General features: G+C 44.1%; 1 protein-coding gene across 2 annotated transcripts; it reads left to right on the forward strand.

Moving 5' to 3' along the window:
• Positions 1–201: 201 nt before the first annotated feature.
• On the forward strand, positions 202–19,308 carry DDO (D-aspartate oxidase). 2 transcript variants are annotated; one of them, XM_059941997.1, is made up of 6 exons: positions 202–275; positions 406–489; positions 2,367–2,542; positions 6,858–6,966; positions 10,176–10,352; positions 16,878–19,308. In XM_059941997.1, the coding sequence occupies exons 1-6, from the start codon at positions 223–225 to the stop codon at positions 17,443–17,445; spliced, it is 1,167 nt and encodes a 388-aa protein (XP_059797980.1). In that variant the 5' UTR covers positions 202–222; the 3' UTR covers positions 17,446–19,308. The 2 variants fall into 2 exon arrangements, with proteins under 2 accessions (XP_059797980.1, XP_059797982.1); XM_059941999.1 differs by lacking the exon at positions 406–489 and having other exon boundaries at positions 228–275.
• The last annotated feature ends 1,615 nt before the right edge of the window (positions 19,309–20,923 follow it).

Below are 20,923 nucleotides of genomic sequence, written 5' to 3' on the forward strand. Positions count from 1 at the left end.
CACCCCCATCAGCTGACTCAGCAGAGCCAGGCGCCTACAGGAGAGGGATGCTAACTCGGGGCAGCCAAATGAGGAAAACGCGTCTGCTTCTGGATGGAACGTGCTGGAAGTTGGACAGGTTCACCCCTTATTTACCACGCTTACAAATCAGTTGGAGAAATCCCAGATTTGTGGCAAGACAGAGGGTTTGTAAACCAGAAAGAGAAGCGAGGGCTGCCAAGCATGGACCGGCTTCCAGGGGATCAGCAGAGCTGCAGCTCCACGGATGAGATGAGGTCAATTGCTCCTTTCTCCAGGGTAATAAGTGACAGAGACAGGGGTGTGGGCCAATGGAGATTAAGATTAGAGAGAATGTCCTTAATAAATCCCCCAATGGGAAGCAGTTTTGCTTTTTCTGTCTCTCAGGGCACTAGAGCAACCACTCACTGGGAAAACAAGTATTGGTGCCAGAGCTTTCGGTGGGTTCCAAGCCTGCTTTTTTGGAGACAGGTACTTGAATGCTCCTGCTTTCCGCTCAGGGGTGGTTCTGGACCTACTCCACGAATTTGGGGGGGGGGGTGTGTGTCTAAGTGGGATCAGGTGACAGAGATTCACAGGTCACTGGACCAGAATGTACCCACTTTGCTGGGTCACTTTTCTCTTCCCTGGTAGCTGGATATTCTCAGCCACAGGTTACTTTCCCTTTCAACTTAATTTATTTGAGCTATTTTGAGAAAGTTGCTGGGAAGGGGAGGCCTTGTGAAATAGGAAAGCCGGTAAGGGGATAGGTGTCTGCTTTCTACCTCTAGGGGACATGCACAGGACTACACTCCTCAAGCTTGCCCCCCATCCACTGGTCTGCTCCTTGCCCTGCCCTTCTCTTCCCTCTGCCCTGGCAATACTGTTCTTTCTCAGCTAGCCAGCCCACTGGGGAGCAGTCAGATAAAATTATGGCTGAGGAAACTGTATACTGCTTGAGAAATGGAAATAACACACACTAAACCACTTTGGAAGACTTTACAATATCTCAGTGCTGAGACCTTCAGAGACGGAAGTGAGCACTGACTGCCTTTGCTGTACTCACAGTAGAGCGAACCACCCCACTCCCTCCTGAGAAAAGATGAATTTTATGTGCAGGTGGCCATGATTTGTACCACGTGACCTGATGCCCTGGCTATTGCTGACTGGACAAGGAAGGGCACCTGTGCCAAGGGCAGATTTATAGGCTCTGTCAGCCCAACAAGCTGGACTGGGGCTAGAGCTTTGTTTAATAGGGATGGTGACGACCAGTTGGACTAATTGCATTTTCTCTCTCTGGAGTTTCCACCTGAGACTTATTAGGGGAAGTTAGCTGGAACCAGAAGTGGAAAGATAAGCAGGGAAGCATGGGGGGACATGCGAGCTGACTGTGGAGAGGGCTCAGTGGACTCCTGGTGCTCAGAGGTGAGGCGGTGGGAGAGTGTTGAACCCTCATCAACCCTCTGGTTTCCACCCTGGGTGCCAGTCTCAGGATGCCCAGCCCAGGCCCCTGGATGTCTGTCTCCTGCATTTCCATATGGACTCTCAGAAGAAGCTCCCTTTACAAGACAACCTCAGTGCATCTCTGTTATTTACCACCCACAGGATCTAATAAAGAATTCACCTGGCCTGGTTTACAGATGAGGGAGTGGAGGCGAGGAGACCATGGGTAGCTCCCCAGGTTACGGAATCAGAACTCGAGTCCACGAAGGAATCCAGGCTCCTTACCTGGAAAGCCTGCTCTCAGAGGGTGGGGTTTCAGGACAGGGGTGTTGGTGGGGAGTGGAGGGTTGGGGCGTGGGTGGGAGGAGTTGGTTTCCAGTTAGAGTGAAGAGCGGGAGAGATGTTGAGTTCCGTTGTTCAGACTTTGTGTCACATTGTTATAATTAAAAAGCAGTTTGTAAACAGTAACAGCTGAGTTCTAAATTGCCCCTGGGTCTGGCTCGTGCCCTCTCAGTGGCTGCTCCTCGGGAGGTTTCTGGGAGAAGATGCAGCAGCTCTGCTGCTCTTGTCCACCTCGCTTATCTCACCAACCTTCCCTAGGCCGTGTCCACAGGGAACATGGTTTAGGAATGAGTAGAAATCCACCCCCAAGGGCAGACTTACTCAGCTGTCCTTTGTTCTAAAGGCAACTCCAGGCAGGTTTGGGACTAATGTCTAAACTCCATGGAGACCTTGTTGTCCTTACCCTGACATTGAATGGAAAGAGGGCTTACAGGGAGCTCTCTTTATCCCATGAGAAATGCCGGCAAGAAAGGTCGTATTTGGAGAGGCTGTGGACCTAAGGAAAGAACCTTCAGGGCTAAGCTTTGTACTGGATGGAATAACTCTTGAAACAAGGTTTGTAGCTCACACCGTGCCTCTTACAGGCCCATGGATACAGTACGGATTGCAGCTGTGGGAGCTGGTGTGGTGGGGCTCTCCACCGCTGTGTGCATTTCCAAACTGGTCCCGCGATGCTCCATTACAGTCATTTCAGACCAGTTCACTCCCGAGACCACGAGTGATGTGGCAGCCGGAATGCTTATTCCTCCTGTTTATCCAGGTGAGAAAGAGATTTTTGCTCCTCTGTCAGATATAACGGACGTTAGATAGAATGGTGTTGGTGGAATTCTGTTGACAAAGACAGCTGGATGTTCACGTAAGTGTAATGTGCACTTTTGACATCTTGTTGGTTCATCTGTTAGGAAAGGCTCAGTTATGCAGCAAGACAGAAAGAACCTTCAAATCTTAGCAGCTTAAAAAGCAAAGGTTTATTTCTTGCTCATACTGTATGTTGATTGAGCTTCAGCAAGGGTTCTGTTCATCACTCAGGGGTCTAAGCTGATGAAGCAGCCAGAGCCTTGAATGTGGTCAGTACCTGTAGCTGGGGGATTGAGAGCTCTGAGGGGTCTTACCTTAGCAATTAAAGGTTCATGGCCAGGAAGCAACATTCATCACTTCTGGTGACAGCTCATTGGCTAGTGCTAGTCACATGCTCCCACCCTTCAGAAGGAGGCCAGGAAGTGCAATTCTGTAAGGCTCCCAGAAGGTAGACAGCCAGAGTATTTGGTAAACAGCACCAATGGCTACCACAGTTGGTAACTGGTAACTCGAAGTCTTTCCACTGATACCAGTAGTGACCATCAAGTCAGAAAATACTTGTAATGGGACTAACATTATCCTCACTTCTAAACCAGTTTAAAAACAATCAGTCAATATGTATTCAGGACTAAAAATGCATTGATTTTTTAAAATAATTAATTAATTTGTTTATTTATTTATTTTTGGCTGCTCTGGGTCTTTGTTGCTGCGCGCGTGCTTTCTCCAGTTGCGACCAGTGGGGGCTACTCTTCGTTGCATTGTGCAGGCTTCTCACTGCGGTGGCTTCTCTTGTTATGGAGCACAGGCTTCAGGCGCCCAGGCTTCAGTAATTGTGGCACGTGGGCTCAGTAGTTGTGGGTCGAGGGCTCTAGAGCGCAGGCTCAGTAGTTGTGGCGCATGGGCTTAGTTGCTCCATGGCATGTGGGATCTTCCCAGACCAGGGCTTGAACCTGTGTCCCCTGCATTGGCAGGCGGATTCTTAACCACTGCACCACCAGGGAAGTCCCAATGCATTGATTTTTAAAAACACTTTCATGCATCCTTTCCATTCTGTATTCTTCATACGAAACGGGAAGAGGAGGAAATAGCATTAAATAGGAAACAAAATCACTTTGCAGCTAATGAAGTTTACACTTACTGTCTTCACTTCCTCATTTCCACTCTCCTTTCTCCCCTTTAATTTTAGTTTTTATTTTTGTATCAAAGTTATACATGGACATAGTTTAAGCAGTCAAATGATTATAAGTTATTACAAAAAAACAGCAATCTGGACTTTGAAAATTGCCCTGCCCATTTAATATGGAAACTCATGTCTCCAGTTCAAGATACAATCTCTGAGTTACCCAACTGCCGATTCCTCCCTCCTGCCGTCTCTGCCTTTCTGTCTGGAATTGCTGTTTTGCTGGGCTTCCTGGACGAGTCCTCCCATTGGCTCAATTTTTTCCCCTTCCTATTTCTATCTTTTTCTCTTTCTATTTTACTTGCTGGGAGATTTTCTCAATTTTTTCTTTTTGCCTTGCTGTTGGATTTATTATTTCTACCGTAGCATTTTTAATATTCCAAAGATCTTTTTTATTCTCTGAATTTCCCTTTGTTATATTATTTGTGTTCTATGGTTGCAATATCTTATCTTTCTGAAGACACTAGTAATAGTTTTAAAAGTTTTTTCTCCCTGCATAGTTTCTGTTGTCTCCAAGTTGTGTTTTTTTTATTTGACGTGCTCATTTTTCATGTTACAGGTTTTCCTTGGCCATGTGGTCATCGTTACCTGTCTGTGGACATTTAAGAGCAGGATCCTAAACAGCTGATGGGAGTTTCTGGGTCCTTGCTTAGGGCTTGTTGCCTTGAGGCTCACTGGAGTGAGATGGGAGTGCTGTTTGGTTGGAGAACCTCTGATGTCATTATATTTAAGTCTTTCTTCTTAGGCAAGTCATGTTCCCCAGAGAAGAGGCTTCCAGTCCCCTGGCTGGGGTGGGTGAAGGCCTGGCTGGCAGCGTTCTAGAAGGAGGGGGAGAAGAGGTCTGGGGTCTTAGCATGTGGTTTGCACGTGTTTCCTTAACGCTCTTGTTTTTACTAGGGTATCCCTGCCTTTGCCTGCACTTGGTGTTTCCTAGTCCAGAGACACCCCCTGCTTCACCTAACAGAGGATAAACCCATTTTCTGCCAGGGTGGGGAGGGCAGTGGCCTCACTATTGCAGTCCAGGAACTTGGCTTTGTCAGCACCCGTGATGCTAGTGTACCTCTTGGGAGCTGCCTTGCCGGAAACAAGCACAGGAGCCTGGTGTTTTTGCAGAATGCTAGTTCACACTGGACACCTTTCTTGTGACCAGAGTCCTTGTGTCCATCTCCTAGGCATCCCCTTGTATGCATCAGGCCCAGGTGAATGGTGAGAAGGCTGCCTGATAATCATGGAATCATATTCAAAAAAGGAGGCTCACCTGAGAGTTCATTCAGGCCACTGAGGCCCAGCTCACCCTTTGGCTGGGTGACTGGGGCCCCTGGATCAGGGTCTTTCTCTCTGGCGCTGCTAGATAGACTTTGGTTTTCTCTCTGGGCTTCTTTCAGACCAGCCGCAGTGATGAAAATCTTCTGTGCCCATAAATGTCCATACCATATGGGGACCATACTGTCCCATAGGTTTGTTGTGAGGATTAAATGAGTTAACACGTGTAAAGCATTTAGAACAGTGCCTGGACATAGTAAGTGCTATGTCAGCACTTGCTATTGTTATTACCGCTACTCTGGCTACAGTTTTCTTTTACCAGCACTTGAACATGAATTAGGTCCCAGGCTTGCTTTACCCACTGTTGAACTGGAATTGTCTATTCTTTTGGGGTGACTTTTGCAGTGTGTGAATAGCAGTCACTATTTTGTTTTTTAAGGTTTGAAGTGGGAACGGGGGTGTGCATTTCAATACAGCCTCGTACACTGCCTTAGATTGTTGGGGTATGATCCATATGAGGTCTAATTTAGTTCTTTGCAGTTTATTATTTATTTCCTCCTTATTTGTAAACCAGTAGGCCCAGTCTGCAATTTTGGGAGTGTTGAGTTCACACGGGCATATGTTTAAAGACAACAGCACAGATCCACTACTTAAGAAATATTTACTGGCTCCTGAACAAGTGAATTGCTTTAAAACCTGCTACTGAAATGCCCTCATTCACCTGGAAGCAGGATGCCTCCAGGGGTTTTTCATCTCTACCATGAGCTCTAGGGACATCTCTCCAAGCAAAGCTGACCCAGTATCCTCTCTGCTCAGTTCCCCCATCTCCTCTGTGTCTCCCCCTATAGCAGCCCCTCAGGATTACAGTTCCCCAGTCCCTGGCCTGACCCTGGACTCTCTCTCATGACCTTCCCACAGGGATCAGACGGCCAAATACTTCATCCACAGTTGGATATGTCAGTGCTTCTGTGCCATGCTTGCTCTCTGTGCCTACACTGGACACTATTATTTTGGGGCTTGAACCCTGACCCGTATTTTCTCCCTGGCAGGCCTGGAACCCTTCCAGAGCTACGTCCAGGTCCAATCTCTTGTACACAGGCAGGGATGCCTGGGGGATAGGGGGCACTGGCCCACAGGACTCTGACAGAGAGGTGGTGCCTGGTGTGGTCCCTGCATACCCCTGGTGACCCCAGGAATGCTACTCCAAGGTGGTCTATGATTCCATGGAATGGAGGGGGATGGAGGTAATGGCAGCCTTGGATGGGGCTGTAGGGAGCTCAGTTCCACAATGCAGGCCTTGTTTCCTTGTATCAGAAGGGTGAGCAAACTTGGCTTCCCACTGATGTTCAGTCTGTTCTTCGACCTGGTTGACCTGGGCCCCACAGATCTCCCTTTATCTCCTGCCATGTTTTCAGCCCTCAGGAAAGAGGCCCTGGGTTCTTTCTCCTATCATCTCGACTGTGTGGCCAGCTGGATGCCTCAGCCAGATCGGCTAACTTGGCTCAGATTGGTTATGGACCTTTCAAGGACCTCTGGAATATGCCTAGTGCAAAAGGCCAATACGCCCTTTCCAGCTGGCCCATATGTTAGATTTTTCCCTCATTGGTTGATTTCCCCTCTGTTGATTAATAATTTTATGAACCGACTCTGACAGCAAGTGTCAACATTCAAAACTCTGGTGGCTGACAGATCCTCCACCACAGTGTGGTACTTTATCTAAATGTTCCTCCCTGCCTCTTTAGTTTTTCCCAGTTTGTAGGAAGGAGCTTCTCTGAAGATAGTCATTGTCATTATTTTCCTTTCTGTTCTGCTTTGCTTTTCTCCACCATCACAGACACACCCATTCACAAGCAGAAGCAGTGGTTTAAAGAGACATTTGATCACCTGTTTGCAATTGCCAATTCTGCAGAAGCTGAAGATGCTGGTGTTCTCCTGGTGTCTGGGTAAGAGAGGAAATCTGAAGTTATTTTAGAATTTAGAATGATCTTAACAGACTTTAGAGTTCAACAGCAAATATTACTGAGTACCTGCTATGAGCAGAGTGCTGAACTAGATGTAGGAGGATTTAGAAGAACATTTTAGGCTTTACTCCAAAGAACTCGAGAGAGACAAGTTATAGCATTAGACTTTTAAACAATAAACAACCATTATACTTTCTCATCACAAATGCTATTTTGAGTTTCCTCAGGGAATATGCAGTGATTTACAAATATGGCTAAACAAACATATAGCAGGTAAACACTGAGTTTGGGTTACATGGGGCTGATGGGGGCTGATGGAAAGCAAACAGGTGTGATTGATATGGGAATGGGTGCAGAGGCGCAAGGCACAGGCACATCTTTCTTATTTGGTGTCCGTGGAGAATGAAGTGTTCCAAAAAAGCAAATTTCATAGGTCACTAAAGTTACCTTTTAAAGTGCCATTTGGGAAAAAATATTTCTGAAATGGTTAGCAAGCTTCATTTGATTTTTCACATCCAATTTCAGAAGAAATGCAAAATTAAATAAAAGAGTTTAAAATATTAAACATTTATAACACAAACTGGCACTTAAAATATGACAATACCTTTCTATATCTTCTCAAACAGAAATCACTAACCATGCTATCACTTCGGATTTACACATACATTGTGTTATTCTATGTGATAACACAACTATGCCCTACAGCCTTCTGAAGAACAGAGGGATGTCTGCCTTTTACTAAGTTCTCAAAACCACTGCATCTTTTGTGCTGTTAAAAAAAAAATTGTCCTGTCTCCTCTTTTGAGTTCAGGCTGTCTGCTGACATTTTCTGCTGGTGAACGTACCTGCATCAGGCAGATTTCTACCCTATTCCTCTTCTTGCTCTCCCTCACCATCACAAACACCAAACGATATTGATATCACTAATTTCTCAAAGTCCCTACCCAAAGGAGCAACTTTACTTCTCTACCTTCTGAAGATGGATTGAAACTGTAACTGTCTCCAGAGCCAGTTGATAAGCCACATAGAAACATCGTTGTCATTGATTTATGGTCACACTTTGTTTTTGTCCAAACCCAACACGACCCAGTCTAATTCACAAACATCAGCTCTCAGTAATTTTTGGAAACAGCTGTGTCCAAGATTCAAATGTCCTTTCAAGAGCAAGACTTTGCCACTATTGAGGATATTAAAAGGAATGTACTCTAAGCCATTCTAAAAAAGAGTTACTTATTTTCCTCATATGAATGATTTTTATCCCACTTGCTTCCAAAAAGTATTTGAATCAGTCAAGTGAAGGTAAGGGCACAAATGTCCTATGCACCTTGGCATAAGTATAAACTTTATTCATCTATTTATTCCTTCAAAACAATTTACTCAGCATTCACCAGTATCAGGTACTCTTCTAGGAATTAGGGAAATAGAAATGAGCAACTTAGTACATATTGCTTGGCATATAGTAGATGCTCAATAAATATGTGTTGAGTGGCTTTTTAGGAAAGACAGACATGGTCCTGCCCTCATGTAGCTTATGTTCTGTAGGGAATGTCCTAAATCTAATGAGTTACATATGAGACATGAGTCACCAACGGAAGAGTACAGGGTGCTATGGAAGCATTTATCTGGAGAATAAACTTGCTCTGGTAAGTTATGAGAAGCCACTCAGAAAAAAAGTGATGTTTCAGTGGAGACCATCCACATGAGTATAGGTTAGTCTGCTGACCCTGTAGAGGTGAAGGGGACAGAGATAGGGTCCAGGGCAGAGGAGGCAGCATTCAGGTAGAAGCAATAGTACATGAATAGACCTGAATCTAGGGTGACTCTGGTGTGTTGGAGGGACTGAAAAACGTCTAGGGTAATGGAAAGCCATTGAGGGATTTACACAGTGAAGTAACTGATCATATTTGCATTTCAAAAACATTCTGTCTGCAGTGTGGAGAACAGATTTGTGGAAAGAGAGATGATGGTGGGATAGATTAGGTGTTGATAGTGGGCATAGAGAACAGATGGATTTGAGAAATGCTTATGAGGAGCTTAGATGGGACTTGATAATTGATGGCATGTAGGGTGTGAGAGAGGAGAGAAGGTCAAGGATGATTCTCTGGTTTCTGGAGTTAGCACCTGGGTGGATGGGGAAAGAGCAGCGGGCATGCGGTAAATGTCTGAGACATGGGGGTAGACTTATCCAGTAGGGAGTAGGCAACATGGGTCTGGATCTGGTTTTGGAGCTCAGGAGAGAGAAGAGGGGTGGAGATGTAGTCTTCTGAGTGTTTGGCCTATAGTATGATGGTGAAGACAGGGAAGAGGGCAATCTAGCCCAGGGAGAGTATGCAGAATGAGACAGCAAGAGGGCCTGTGGTAGAGACCTGCAGCAAACAACATTTATACCTTCCACAGGAACCGTATAGAATGAATTACTTAGAGATATAAATTCCAGTACATTAATTACCATAGCATTAGCAACCATGTATAGCACTCAAATGATTTCCCTTGCTACTTTAGAGCAGCCATGCTTTACAACATTTATTCCTATTGAGGTAAAGAGCCCGATACTTAAAAATCCAAACATATGCCTAGCAGCTATTGATAGCACAGTTATAGGCTTCTTGTTAACAACTAATATCTTTCTAGCCTCATCAGCCCCAGCCATGACTGAACGATAACAGGGCTTCTCCTGACAACTCCTGGCTTCTCTTATCAAGAACTTAACGTGATGATCTACAACTTAACTCATAATTCACAGCCCTGTCTCCTGCACCACCACCGTTGCTTGTTCTAACTTAGATATTTTGTTCAGAATTGAGGCCAACCTTTAAACTTTTGATGGTTTGCTTACACTTTATGTAAAGCATTATGCAAAACAGAAAAATCTTTCCTCAAAAATGCATCATCATAAGTAAATAAAGAAAATCTGGGCAAGAGCTTTTTAGAAAAAGAGAGTTAAATTCAATCTTTAAAAGACACACAACTTTTTAAATGTCTTATACCAAGGCCTCCCTCCCCCCTCCCCCCCACCATGAACATTTTAAATTTAGCTACTGAGTTGTCTGAACCTGAGAGAATTGAAGAATAATGTCTTTCTCTGTATGGGTATAAGAAGTGTGTTTTTAAAATGCTTTAGAGACTGTAACATGGAGTTCACTAGAAATTTCATAGAACTTCAGGAAATTTTTCCACTTAATGTGTTTGAGTTGGCAGATATTTCGGAGCATTCCTACTGAGGAAGTGCCATTCTGGGCTGATGTGGTGCTGGGATTTCGAAAGATGACTGAGGATGAGCTGAAGAAATTCCCCCAACATGTGTTCGGTCAGGCTTTTACGACGCTCAAATGTGAAGGCCCTGCCTACCTCCCGTGGTTGGAGAAAAGGTCAGTTGAAGTGGCTCTTTGCTGCTTCCTTTGTCTGTCACACCCATAAATAACTTCATAGCTTCTCTGTGGTTCCTCAGAGCTCTTGTGCACTGTCTTGCTGTTCATTAAAGGCTAGGGCTTTGTACAACATTCTGAAGACACTGTGTCACAAGGAGTGAGTCACACCCAAGTTAGTAACACATCCATCTTCTGCTTCACTGTGCACGTTGATGCACGATTTGGTCCCTCTCTCCCCACCAGTAAGACCCCCTCGTTGAAACAGTATCTTACTTTGCTCATCCATAAAGTGAGATGTTTGGAGAATATGCTTCCAGCCGTAAAATGATATGATTTACTCTAGTTCTTTCGAGAACTAGGCTTATTATAAGTTATTTTTGAAATTTTTTCTCATTAGTGAAAAAGAAATTAACCCCATTATTTTATTTTGTTATGAGCAAGAACTTTAAAAGTGAGGGCTTATCTAAATTAGGTAATTGCTTCCTTACCAAGTTCAGCCCCAAATTCCATGAACTTGCATTTTGGCTTGGTTTTCAGGACTTTCTGTTTCCAGTTGGTTAGGAAACACATCAAGGGTATTTTTATTTAAGACACATCAATAAATCTCTCTTTAGTTTCATCTTGAAATTGCAAGCATGTTGAGGGTTGTGAAACTTTGGCCCTTTCAATCCCCAAGTCTGTATATTTGGTAGATGAATAGGAACAATGCAAATTATTCTGTAAAAGTTGGAAAAGTGACTTCAGGTAAGCAGTGGCAGCAATGGCTTGGTCCCAGATGTAAGAGATAGGATAATTAACTGGAATAATTAATTAATTCCACAATTCTTTGTTGACCTTCTATGTATACCTAGCACTGTGCTAGAAGCTAGTCAAAAATGAAGTATAAAATATGATCAATTTTCTTAAGGAATTCATAGTCTATTGGGGGTGATGGTGTATATATGTGTGTGCACATTGATATACATGTTAATTAACAATAACAGTAACACATGTGATGAGGGTTAAATACAAATTTATGAAGGTGGATTGGGAGTGCAGAGGAAGGAGCCTAAGTCTGTTAGGCACATGCCGGGAGCACCATGATATATTTTTGTAGCTTTATAAGTGCTCTTTTCACTTTTATCTCTTAGCAATTTATATGGGACTTTTTTCTTCTTAAAGTTCCAGTTTCATAAAACCTACACTTTTGTGCCTTGTCCCTGGCCCATAAACCCCTGTTTGTATGCTAAATTTAAACCACTGTATATCAGCTGATAAATGAACATTTGAGCCATCGTGTGATGGAGTTACCCATCCACCAGCATTCCAATTTCAGGGCATCACCATCTTTTCTGAGTGGCAAGGTTGTGTGGTGTTGCATTTTTGTCTTTATATCATAAAAATGCCTGGAAAAAGAACATGGGAATTGCTAATGCTATTGATACGTAGTTGAGGTATCATATATCTTAATAAAATTCAGATGAGGGGAAATTATTAGGCAAGCCATAAGTGGCAGAGCTTTGCTGTAAATATATGCATATTTATTTTGGGCCACCCTCAGCCAGTTTCACACGAGAACATATATTACCTGAACAATTTGTTCAAGTATCACCTTCTAGAAAACAGGCCCCTCATTTCCATAATAACCTTATTTTCAAGCCTAATCTCTAACTGTGGGATGAAGGCCTGGGAAAAATCTTGATCCCCTCTCATTAGTTGGAAGCCTGCTGTCAGCGTTTTACTTTACTTAAAATAACCCTGAGCGAGTGGTGCTTTGTGCCAGTGGGAGCCACCTCCTGACTGCAACACCATCGGGCCTGATGACCAGCCAGCTGGAGTGGTGCCTTGGAGCATGCTGCTTCCTGTCTGTTTTTAGGTGACAGAGTCAAGGAGAAGAGGCCTGAGGGGCTGCTCTTGTCCCCACAGAGTCCTGGGGAGGACTTTTTAGGTCCATTTGTTTGATATACATGTCCACCATGACAGTGGGTGGGGACGTGAGTGCCTCAGCTAGACAGTACACACACTACACACAGTCTGTTGCAGGGAAGCCACGAGGAGACCCTCGTCCTAGCTGTCCCACCCCCGCCCCGCCTCCTGCTTTGGTACCCCCTAGGTCCCTGATACTTCATGCTTCCTCTTAACCCCGCAATGAGGGGCCTCCTCTCTGTAAGATTAGTCATCCCCCCTTCCCTCAGGCCCTGGCATCTGACCAGAAGGCCAATGTGGAGGAGAAAGAGGGTCACCCGTTCCCTTTACTCCTGAGTAAGGCTTTGTAGGGCTAGGACTCCTTTAAGCCCAAGGCAACCCTCTCAGGGTAAGGACTTCAGGCCAGGTGGGAGGCCAGGCAGCATGGTGGTGAGAGCGTGGGACCCCCTGGGGCTCCCTCTGTAGGCTGCCACCCACTTTCCACCACGGGATGACCCAGCTGGGGAGCCGTACAATCCCTGCTTGTTCCTCACACCCAGGGTCTGTTATGTTGCCTCCTACGCCCCTTCTACACAATGTGAGTGTTCAGCCTGCAGCCTTCTGACTCAAAAACAGGCATTTCACTCAGCAAGCCACACAACAATGCCTTCAATTTAAGCTCTGTCCTTCTGAAATAATATTAATTTCCAGGAAAGAAAAAAAAAGTTTTTAACCACAAATTAGATCATTAGCATTTTTCAAAGAACAGAAGGAATCATCCCCTTCTCAAAAAAAAAAAAAAAAAAAAGTATATCCAATAATACCCAGAACAGACAAATAAACAAAAACCCCTGAGGGTTAATCAGCCATGCAGATCATGTTTTATATCTTTGGCCAGTGGAGTTATATTCTGCTGCTTTGTACTTGCCCTTCCAGGAAATGAATCACAGAGGCAATAAGTCAACTGAGCCCGTCTCTTCACCAGGCATCCTACCTAAATAAATCATCCCGGCTGGAGCAGGATGGTCCTGCCTTGGGAGACATTCAGAGAGCGGGGTGCCCCGTTTCGGTGCTGGGGGCCCTGTAACGTTGGTGCATTGCCTTCTTTCCAGCAGGCCACGCCTTATTCTGTGGCCCTGATGAGGGCCCGCACTGAGCACAGCACTAACCACACTGAGCTTCTCTCCCTGCACTTTCCTTCCCACTCATCTAATGAGTCCTCTCTGTTACTTTCCCTGCAGAGTCCCAGACTCTTGTCTCCTATAGCTTCTGTTCTCCTACTTGGCCTGACTCACAGCAGTGCCTGTGCCACTCCCTCGGCAGTTGGACAGAAATATGGATTGTACATCAGGCATGTGACAGGTCATCCCTGCCTAACAAATGTCCAACTTGCAAAGGTCCCTTCCTGTGCACAGCAGACCCCTGCTCCACCATGCCCAACACACCCTGTGCCCGCCAGAGCACAGCCTTCCTTTTCCAGGCCCCTAGAGAGTTCCTCCTACTCGCAGCATTGGCCCCTGGCCCTTAACCAGAGGAGCCATGGGCAAAAGTTGGCCTTAGACACAGGTCTAATATGAACGCCCCACTTTCTCCCTGGTTATGCAAGGATGAGGCAGGAGGGCATCAGCCAGGAAAGTGGAAAATGATGGTGTTTATTTATTTTTTTATAAATTTATTTATTTATTTATTTTTGGTTGTGTTGGGTCTTCGTTGCTGCGCCTGGGCTTCCTCTAGTTGCGGCGAGCGGGGGCTACTCTTCGTTGTGGTGCACGGGCTTCTCATTGCGGTGGCTTCTCTTGCTGCGGAACACGGGCTCTAGACGCACAGGCTTCAGTAGCTGTGGCACGCAGGCTCAGTAGTTGTGGCTAGCGGGCTCTAGAGTGCAGGCTCAGTAGTTGTGGTGCATGGGCTTAGCTGCTCCACGGCATGTGGGATCTTCCTGGACCAGGGCTTGAACCCGTGTTCCCTGCATTGGCAGGCAGATTCTTAACCACTGAGCTACCAGGGAAGTCCTATTTTTTCTGATGATGGCAAGAAGGTTAGTAGGGAATAGATGGAGGCTGGCTGTGATGCAATGGCCTTGGGGGCTTCCACTGGGGCTCCAATTGCTGCCCTAAGACAGTGGAAGAGGGGAACCCCACCTGCTGGACTGACTAAGGGTGCACGGTTGCTCCCCTCCAGACCACTCTGCCCATAGAAACCCCAGGCCTCATCCACACCTCCTCCCCAAAGGGAACAGAAGCTGCTCCGTGACTGGACGGGGCTTAGACCGATTAATAAAAGTTCATGCAGTGGACAGGGCAGAGATGGATCTTCTGAGAAGTGGGAAATAGAATGCAGTTTATTTTATTAGAACATGCATTGCAGCAGAATGAGTGAGCAGTATGGTCATCAGATGAGGTTAAAATTATCAGGTTAAAATTATATGGCAAGAGAGACAGAGAGAGAGACAGAGAGAGAGAGAGAGATTTAGTTGCTTTGTAAGCCTAAAATGCATTTTAAAAGTTCTAACTATGATAAGATATTTTAAGTATAGCTACATTAAGTGTCACTAGGAATAAACAGTGGATTTTCCCGCTGAATCTATATGCATAGCATTATTTGCCAACTGAGATTTTCAGTTAGTTTTCTTTTTTTTCTCCTTTTCTTCAGACAAATGGACTAAAAATTGTTAATTTTCTGATTGCTGTTAATAAAGTACCCTGCTTCAGGTTTGAAGCAAGGATGCCAATGTGGTGCCACTCTCTATCTTTTAGGGTTCTCTAGAGACACAGAACCAATAGAAAAAAAAAATAATATATATATATATATATAAAGAGATTTAATATAAGGAATTGGTTCACACAATTATGGAGGCTGGCACGTCCTAGGATCTGCAGGGTGAGCTGGCAAGCTGGAGACCTAGGAGACCCAAGGCTGTAATTCCAGTCTGAAGGCTGGCAAACTTCAGACCCAGGAAAAGCCAATGTTTTAGTCTGAGTCTGAAGACAGGAAAAAGCTGATATCCCAGTTTGAAGGCAGTCTGGCAGGAGGAAGGTCAGCCTTTTTGTTCTATTCAGGCCTTCAGCCAGTTGGATGAGACCCACGTGAAGGAGGGCAATCTAGTTTACTCAGTCTACCAATTTAAGTGTTCATTGCATCCAAAAATACCCTAACAGAAACACCCAGAAGAATGTTTGGCTAAATATCTGGGTACCCCATGGCCCAGTCAAGCCAAAACATAGAGTTAATCATCATATACCCAAACCAGGATTTCATATTGTCTTCAGTATTGGTCAACACTCATGTCAAGTCCACTAGGTATTGGGCATTGAGCTGGGTCATAGGTGTAGTGAGAAGCATAAGACAGTCTCTCCCCTTGAGAAATTTATACTTTATTGATATCAGTCCCCTAGAATTTGTTGTGCTCACGTCTTGTGAAGCACTGTCATGCCCATTATTTCACTTGAACTTGAACTTCACAGCCATCTCTGAAGCAGGCAAGGGAGGTGTCATCCCCATAACACAGATGAGGAAACTGAGGGTCGGAGACGAGAGGTGAGTTGGCCAAGACCTCAAAGCTAAGCTAATGTGAGGCAACTGGGACCTAAACCCATGCTTTCCAATCCTACATCACCTCTCATTTGGAACTTACTTCATTCTGCCAAGTATTTACACTCTGTCTCCCAACTCCTTTGTCAATCTTGAGGAAGGGCACTTTACCTTTAAGCAGTACCTTGCACACAGGCATTCAACCTGCATCCTGGTGTAGAGAGCTGCCAATAGTCTTTTTCTCATATTACGTCTCCTATATTCTACAAGTGACCTATGAATAAGATGATAGGACCTGGAGTTATTGTTTAATAGGTACATAGTTTCATTTTGCAAGACGAAAAAGTTCTGGAGTTGGAATGATGATGGTGGTTGCACAACAATGTGAATGTATTAAACTTAATGCCATTGAACTGTACACTTAAAAATGGTCAAAATGGTGAATTTTGTGTTATGCGTATTTTACTACTATTAAAAAATAAGATTACAGAACTTGGATAAACCATTTCTTTTCATTCTTGATGTACCTGGTCCAAAAAATCATTAGCAACCACAACTGTTATTTAGTCCATCAGCTGCAAATATTTTGTGTTCCTCTTATGCTAGCATCTCTGTGGTAGACATAAGGAGGAGTGCATGTGAGCCCTGTCCCAACCATCTGGTTAGGGAGAACAGAGTAATACACAGGAACATGCAAGAGTTAATTAACAATATGAGACAGAACGTCCAAGGCAGTAAATTTAAGTGCTAAATAAACGGCATGAACAAAAAGTGCTTGGGGTTTTTTAAATACCAGGTTAACCTGGTATTTATTTAGCATCTAGAATGATATAGGAACTCCATTAAACATAAAAAGGATGAAGCATGTAGTTTGCTTTGAGTTTTTGAAATAGCTATTTATTTAGTTAGGTTCACCTTCAGGAATCCCTGGTTTCCAAGGATGTGAGGCAGTCAGCTAGAATTTGGCCTGCTTGGGCCCTGGAAGCTCTGGAGGTATCTGCTCATTCGACGGTCTCCTCAGTTTTGTTCCCGAGTTCCTGTCCATCACTTCTGTAAGGGGTTGAGCAGGAAACTGCTATGGCTCACTTCACGGTCTCTCGTTCTCCCCAGGCTAAAAGGAAGCGGGGGCCTGATACTCACCCGACGAGTAGAAGACCTGTGGGAGCTTCACCCGTCCTTCGACATTGTGGTCAACTGTTCAGGCCTTGGAAGCAGGCAGCTTGCAGGAGATCCGAAGATTTTCCCAGTGAGGGGTCAAGTGCTCAAAGTGCAGGCTCCCTGGGTGAAGCATTTTATCCGAGATGGGAGTGGGCTGACATACATTTACCCTGGTATATCCAACGTAACCCTGGGTGGAACTAGGCAAAAAGGAGACTGGAATCTGTCCCCAGATGCAGAAGTTAGCAAAGGGATTCTTTCCCGATGCTGTGCCCTCGAGCCCTCTCTCCATGGAGCCTGTGACATAAGGGAGAAGGTGGGCTTGAGGCCCACCAGGCCAGGTGTGCGGCTGGAGAAAGAGCTCTTAGCCCAGGGCAGCCGGAGGCTGCCTGTGGTCCATCACTACGGCCACGGTAGTGGGGGCATAGCCATGCACTGGGGCACTGCCCTGGAGGCCGCCAGGCTGGTGAGCGAGTGTGCCCAAGCCCTCAGGACCCCTGCTCCCAAATCAAAGCTGTAGGCATGAAATGACAGCAAATGGCCCCAGAAACTATTAATCAAAATATAATTTAAGTACCAGAAGAGATTCAAATAACCCTTCTATCAAATGAAAGCTTAATTGGACATGGCTTTGCTTTCAAAATTAGAAATGATGCAATATGTATCAGTAGACTTAAGATTAGTACTAATCTAACTTAGTACTAGACTTAAGTCTAGTACTAATGACATAGGGCATAAAGCTCTATTTTTGTTAAAAAATACTTGCTATAAAGTAAGATTTCTTTAAGATCTTGTGTCCAAGGATCTATGCCAATTCACATGGTTGCAGGGATTTTTTTTGGCTCATAAATCCACAGGAGGAGATAATGTATAGAAAACACTTAACTCACTGTCGGTTGCAGAGCTGCCCATGATGCTCATAGGTTGCAGTCAAGTGAACACTATAATCCTTTAAAATTACACAGTGATATACAATTCAGGCTTGTTCCATGTAGTGGAAGACAAAGCATGATTCCTGCTAGTGCTAGTGGCAACCTCTACTTCCTCTCAGCTGGTACTGATGGTAGAAGATAGGGATGATGTTGCCTACAGATGTGGCATCAACTCAATTGCGGTCTGGGGTCAATCACCTAAGGGGCGTACTTTCCACTACCACAAATGATTGAGAGCTGGTTTGTTGGATGGTTGACTTTGCCTAAGCATTTTTGAAGATTGAATAGTATGTGCAGCCAAAGGGCTAATGTGCTAATTAAAATGGAACAATCACTCTGAACAAAATATAAACAAAGAGTTTTCTGCAAGTTGTTAAAAGGTACTGGGGAGGAGTGGAAATGTATCTCATGATAAAATGAGTTTGGGAATTGCTGAATTAATTAATCTGGATTCTTGACTTGGTCTTTAATCTGTTCATGTGTATTGTGAATACTTAGGAGGGTTTTTGGCTGAGTGAATGGTAAAGGAGATGCTATTCATTGAGGTAAGGAAGCTTGGGAGAAATATATGTAATTTTTTTTTATGAGAATAGTCTGTTTTATTTGACATTTTCTAACACTGGAGAATTTCTAAGTTTGAATATTTCTAATTTAAATATAGGCCTAAATAGTAGGCCTTAATAAGATGTAATGTGTATGGTGTTTATGTTATAGTTATCGGGACTTCCCTGGTGGTTCAGTGGTTAAGACTCCACGCTTCCACTGCAGGGGGCACAGGTTCGATCCCTGGTTGGGGAACTAAGATCTCCCATGCCTTGTGGTGTGGCCGAAAAAAAAAAAAAAAAGTTACAGCTATCATTGAAAAGGTGAATGAAAATATATACATGAGGGTCAAAAAAAAGAAATACGTGTAATTCTAATTTTAATTTTTTGGGGATATGGCTTATGTTTAGTGATAATAAGTTCTATTTTAGACATCCTGGGGGGAGATGTGGAACTGGCAAAGAGGATGGGAAAGAGAAAGCCCCCAGCACAGCTCCATTCTTGCTGTTTTGTTCATTAAGCTTTTGCATATGATTTTTTTTTAACATCTTCATTGGAGTATAATTGCTTTACAATGGTGTGTTAGTTTCTGCTTTATAACAAAGTGAATCAGCTATACATATACATGTGTCCCCATATCTCTTCCCTCTTGCATCTCCCTCCCACTGTCCCTGTTGCATATGATTTTGTTTGCAGAGAATGTTGTGCTGGGAGAGAGAAAGATGGAAAGAGCGAGCGTGCATGCCAGTGTACTAAAGGACCTTAATCATCCTTTGCAGTATTAAAGTTCCCAAGTTAAATCATGTGGATTCTTTTCTATGGATTTCCACCAGGGGGTGGTGTTGTATCAAATTCAGATAAATTGGTACATTGGAAAATTTAGAAATGGCTAGAAATAAAAATTGGATACCAGGTGTGTGGAGTATGTGGGTGATTCTTTTGAGGTTTTGGAGTTTATATGCCCCAAATGCAATTGTTTTGAATTCTGTTTCAAGTATTTGAGAAATGTACAAGCTCAGATAGACTGAAAATACACACATATACACACATCCATCCACATACACATGCACTCACTACATATGATCTGTGAGAAATAATATGTTATGACAAATGGCATTTTGAAGAGGGGGAATACATTTTTTAATGGTTAAAAATGAAATTTTTCAGAATAGGTGTATTTCAGTCATTGTTACAGCAGTTTTAAGTGTACTCAGTTGTTCCTTATGCCCACAGTTTAGATCCTGCAGCATTTTCATTTCCTGTAGGTAGGTTCATACTCTATGACTATTGCCTATTTGCAATGGTCCAAGCAATTACTCTAGTTTAATTTAACTCTGCATTTTATATTTCTAAAGCCTAACATTACAAGACTGAAAGATTAGAGGTTTCTTGGGAAAGTGGTCATGGGGGCATGCCCTGATTTCATTTTTACTAATTGATAAATATTTGCTCCTTCTCTTAAAGGTTTATTCATTTTGATCAGTACCTGCCAACCTGGGTTGCACATTAAAGTCACCGGGGAAGTTTGAAAAACTAATCATTCCCAGCCCTGCTCTAATAAATTAGCATTTGTTGGGGGTTGGGTGGAGCCCCGGCAACAGTATTTACTCATAACCCGCAGAGTTCTGTCCAATAGCTGGGACTGAAGGTTAAGAGCACTGTTTCACTCCTCTACTCACGGGGCTCTGCCACTACTATAACCACTCACCTCCCCTTCCTTCCTTACCATCTTGGGGCACTGAGCTAAGAGGGATGTTCTCACATATGCAGGTGTGTTCTTAGGTACTCCTGGGCAAGGTGGTAGTTAGGAATTAGCTGTCTCCCAAAGTGGCTCTCTAGAAATGCTGGGAACCACATTGTTGGCTGTAGGTCAGCTGCCGAGAGACAGCTGCCTGTCTGAAAAATGAGAGGCTGAATATACAAATGGACAATGGCCAGACTATATATAAAAGAACTCTGATCCATGGTCTGCAGCAACCTGCCTGGGAAACTAACCTCTTTCTTTACAATAACTAGCGAGGGAGCCAGTCTGCTATAGGTCAGATTTGTAAGAAGCTAAATTGCTATCTCTAGTAACAATCCAGAAAGTTAAACAATCATTTCAGGAACAATTGGCTCCAAATGGCCAGTACTTGATTAATAACTGCAAGCTTCCCCAATTTCTGTCCTGTTTCCAACTTAGGACCAACCAGAGAAAGTCAAATATGCACCCCTGACCAATCACCCAGGTTGCCCCACTTCTTAATAGCCTGCCGACAGCTTCCCCACGCCAAGAGCATCCATTCAGGGCACACCTGAAGTCTTTTCTTTTGTCACTATAAAGCTTTCCCACTCTTCTGCCTGCCTTGGAGTTACGGTGGCTGAACTCCCTTACTATAGCAAGCTCTGAATAAATAGTCATTGCTTTTCTCATTTGGCTGGTCTTTTTTTGGTTGTTGTTGTTTGTTTGTTTCCACAAAGATTTCCTGTTTTTGTAAGCTGAAGTCTTAGATCACTATGCTAAAGCCCGAGAATGGGCCCCCA

Source organism: Balaenoptera ricei, chromosome 12 (genome assembly GCF_028023285.1).
Source record: "Balaenoptera ricei isolate mBalRic1 chromosome 12, mBalRic1.hap2, whole genome shotgun sequence".
Taxonomy (NCBI): domain Eukaryota; kingdom Metazoa; phylum Chordata; class Mammalia; order Artiodactyla; family Balaenopteridae; genus Balaenoptera; species Balaenoptera ricei.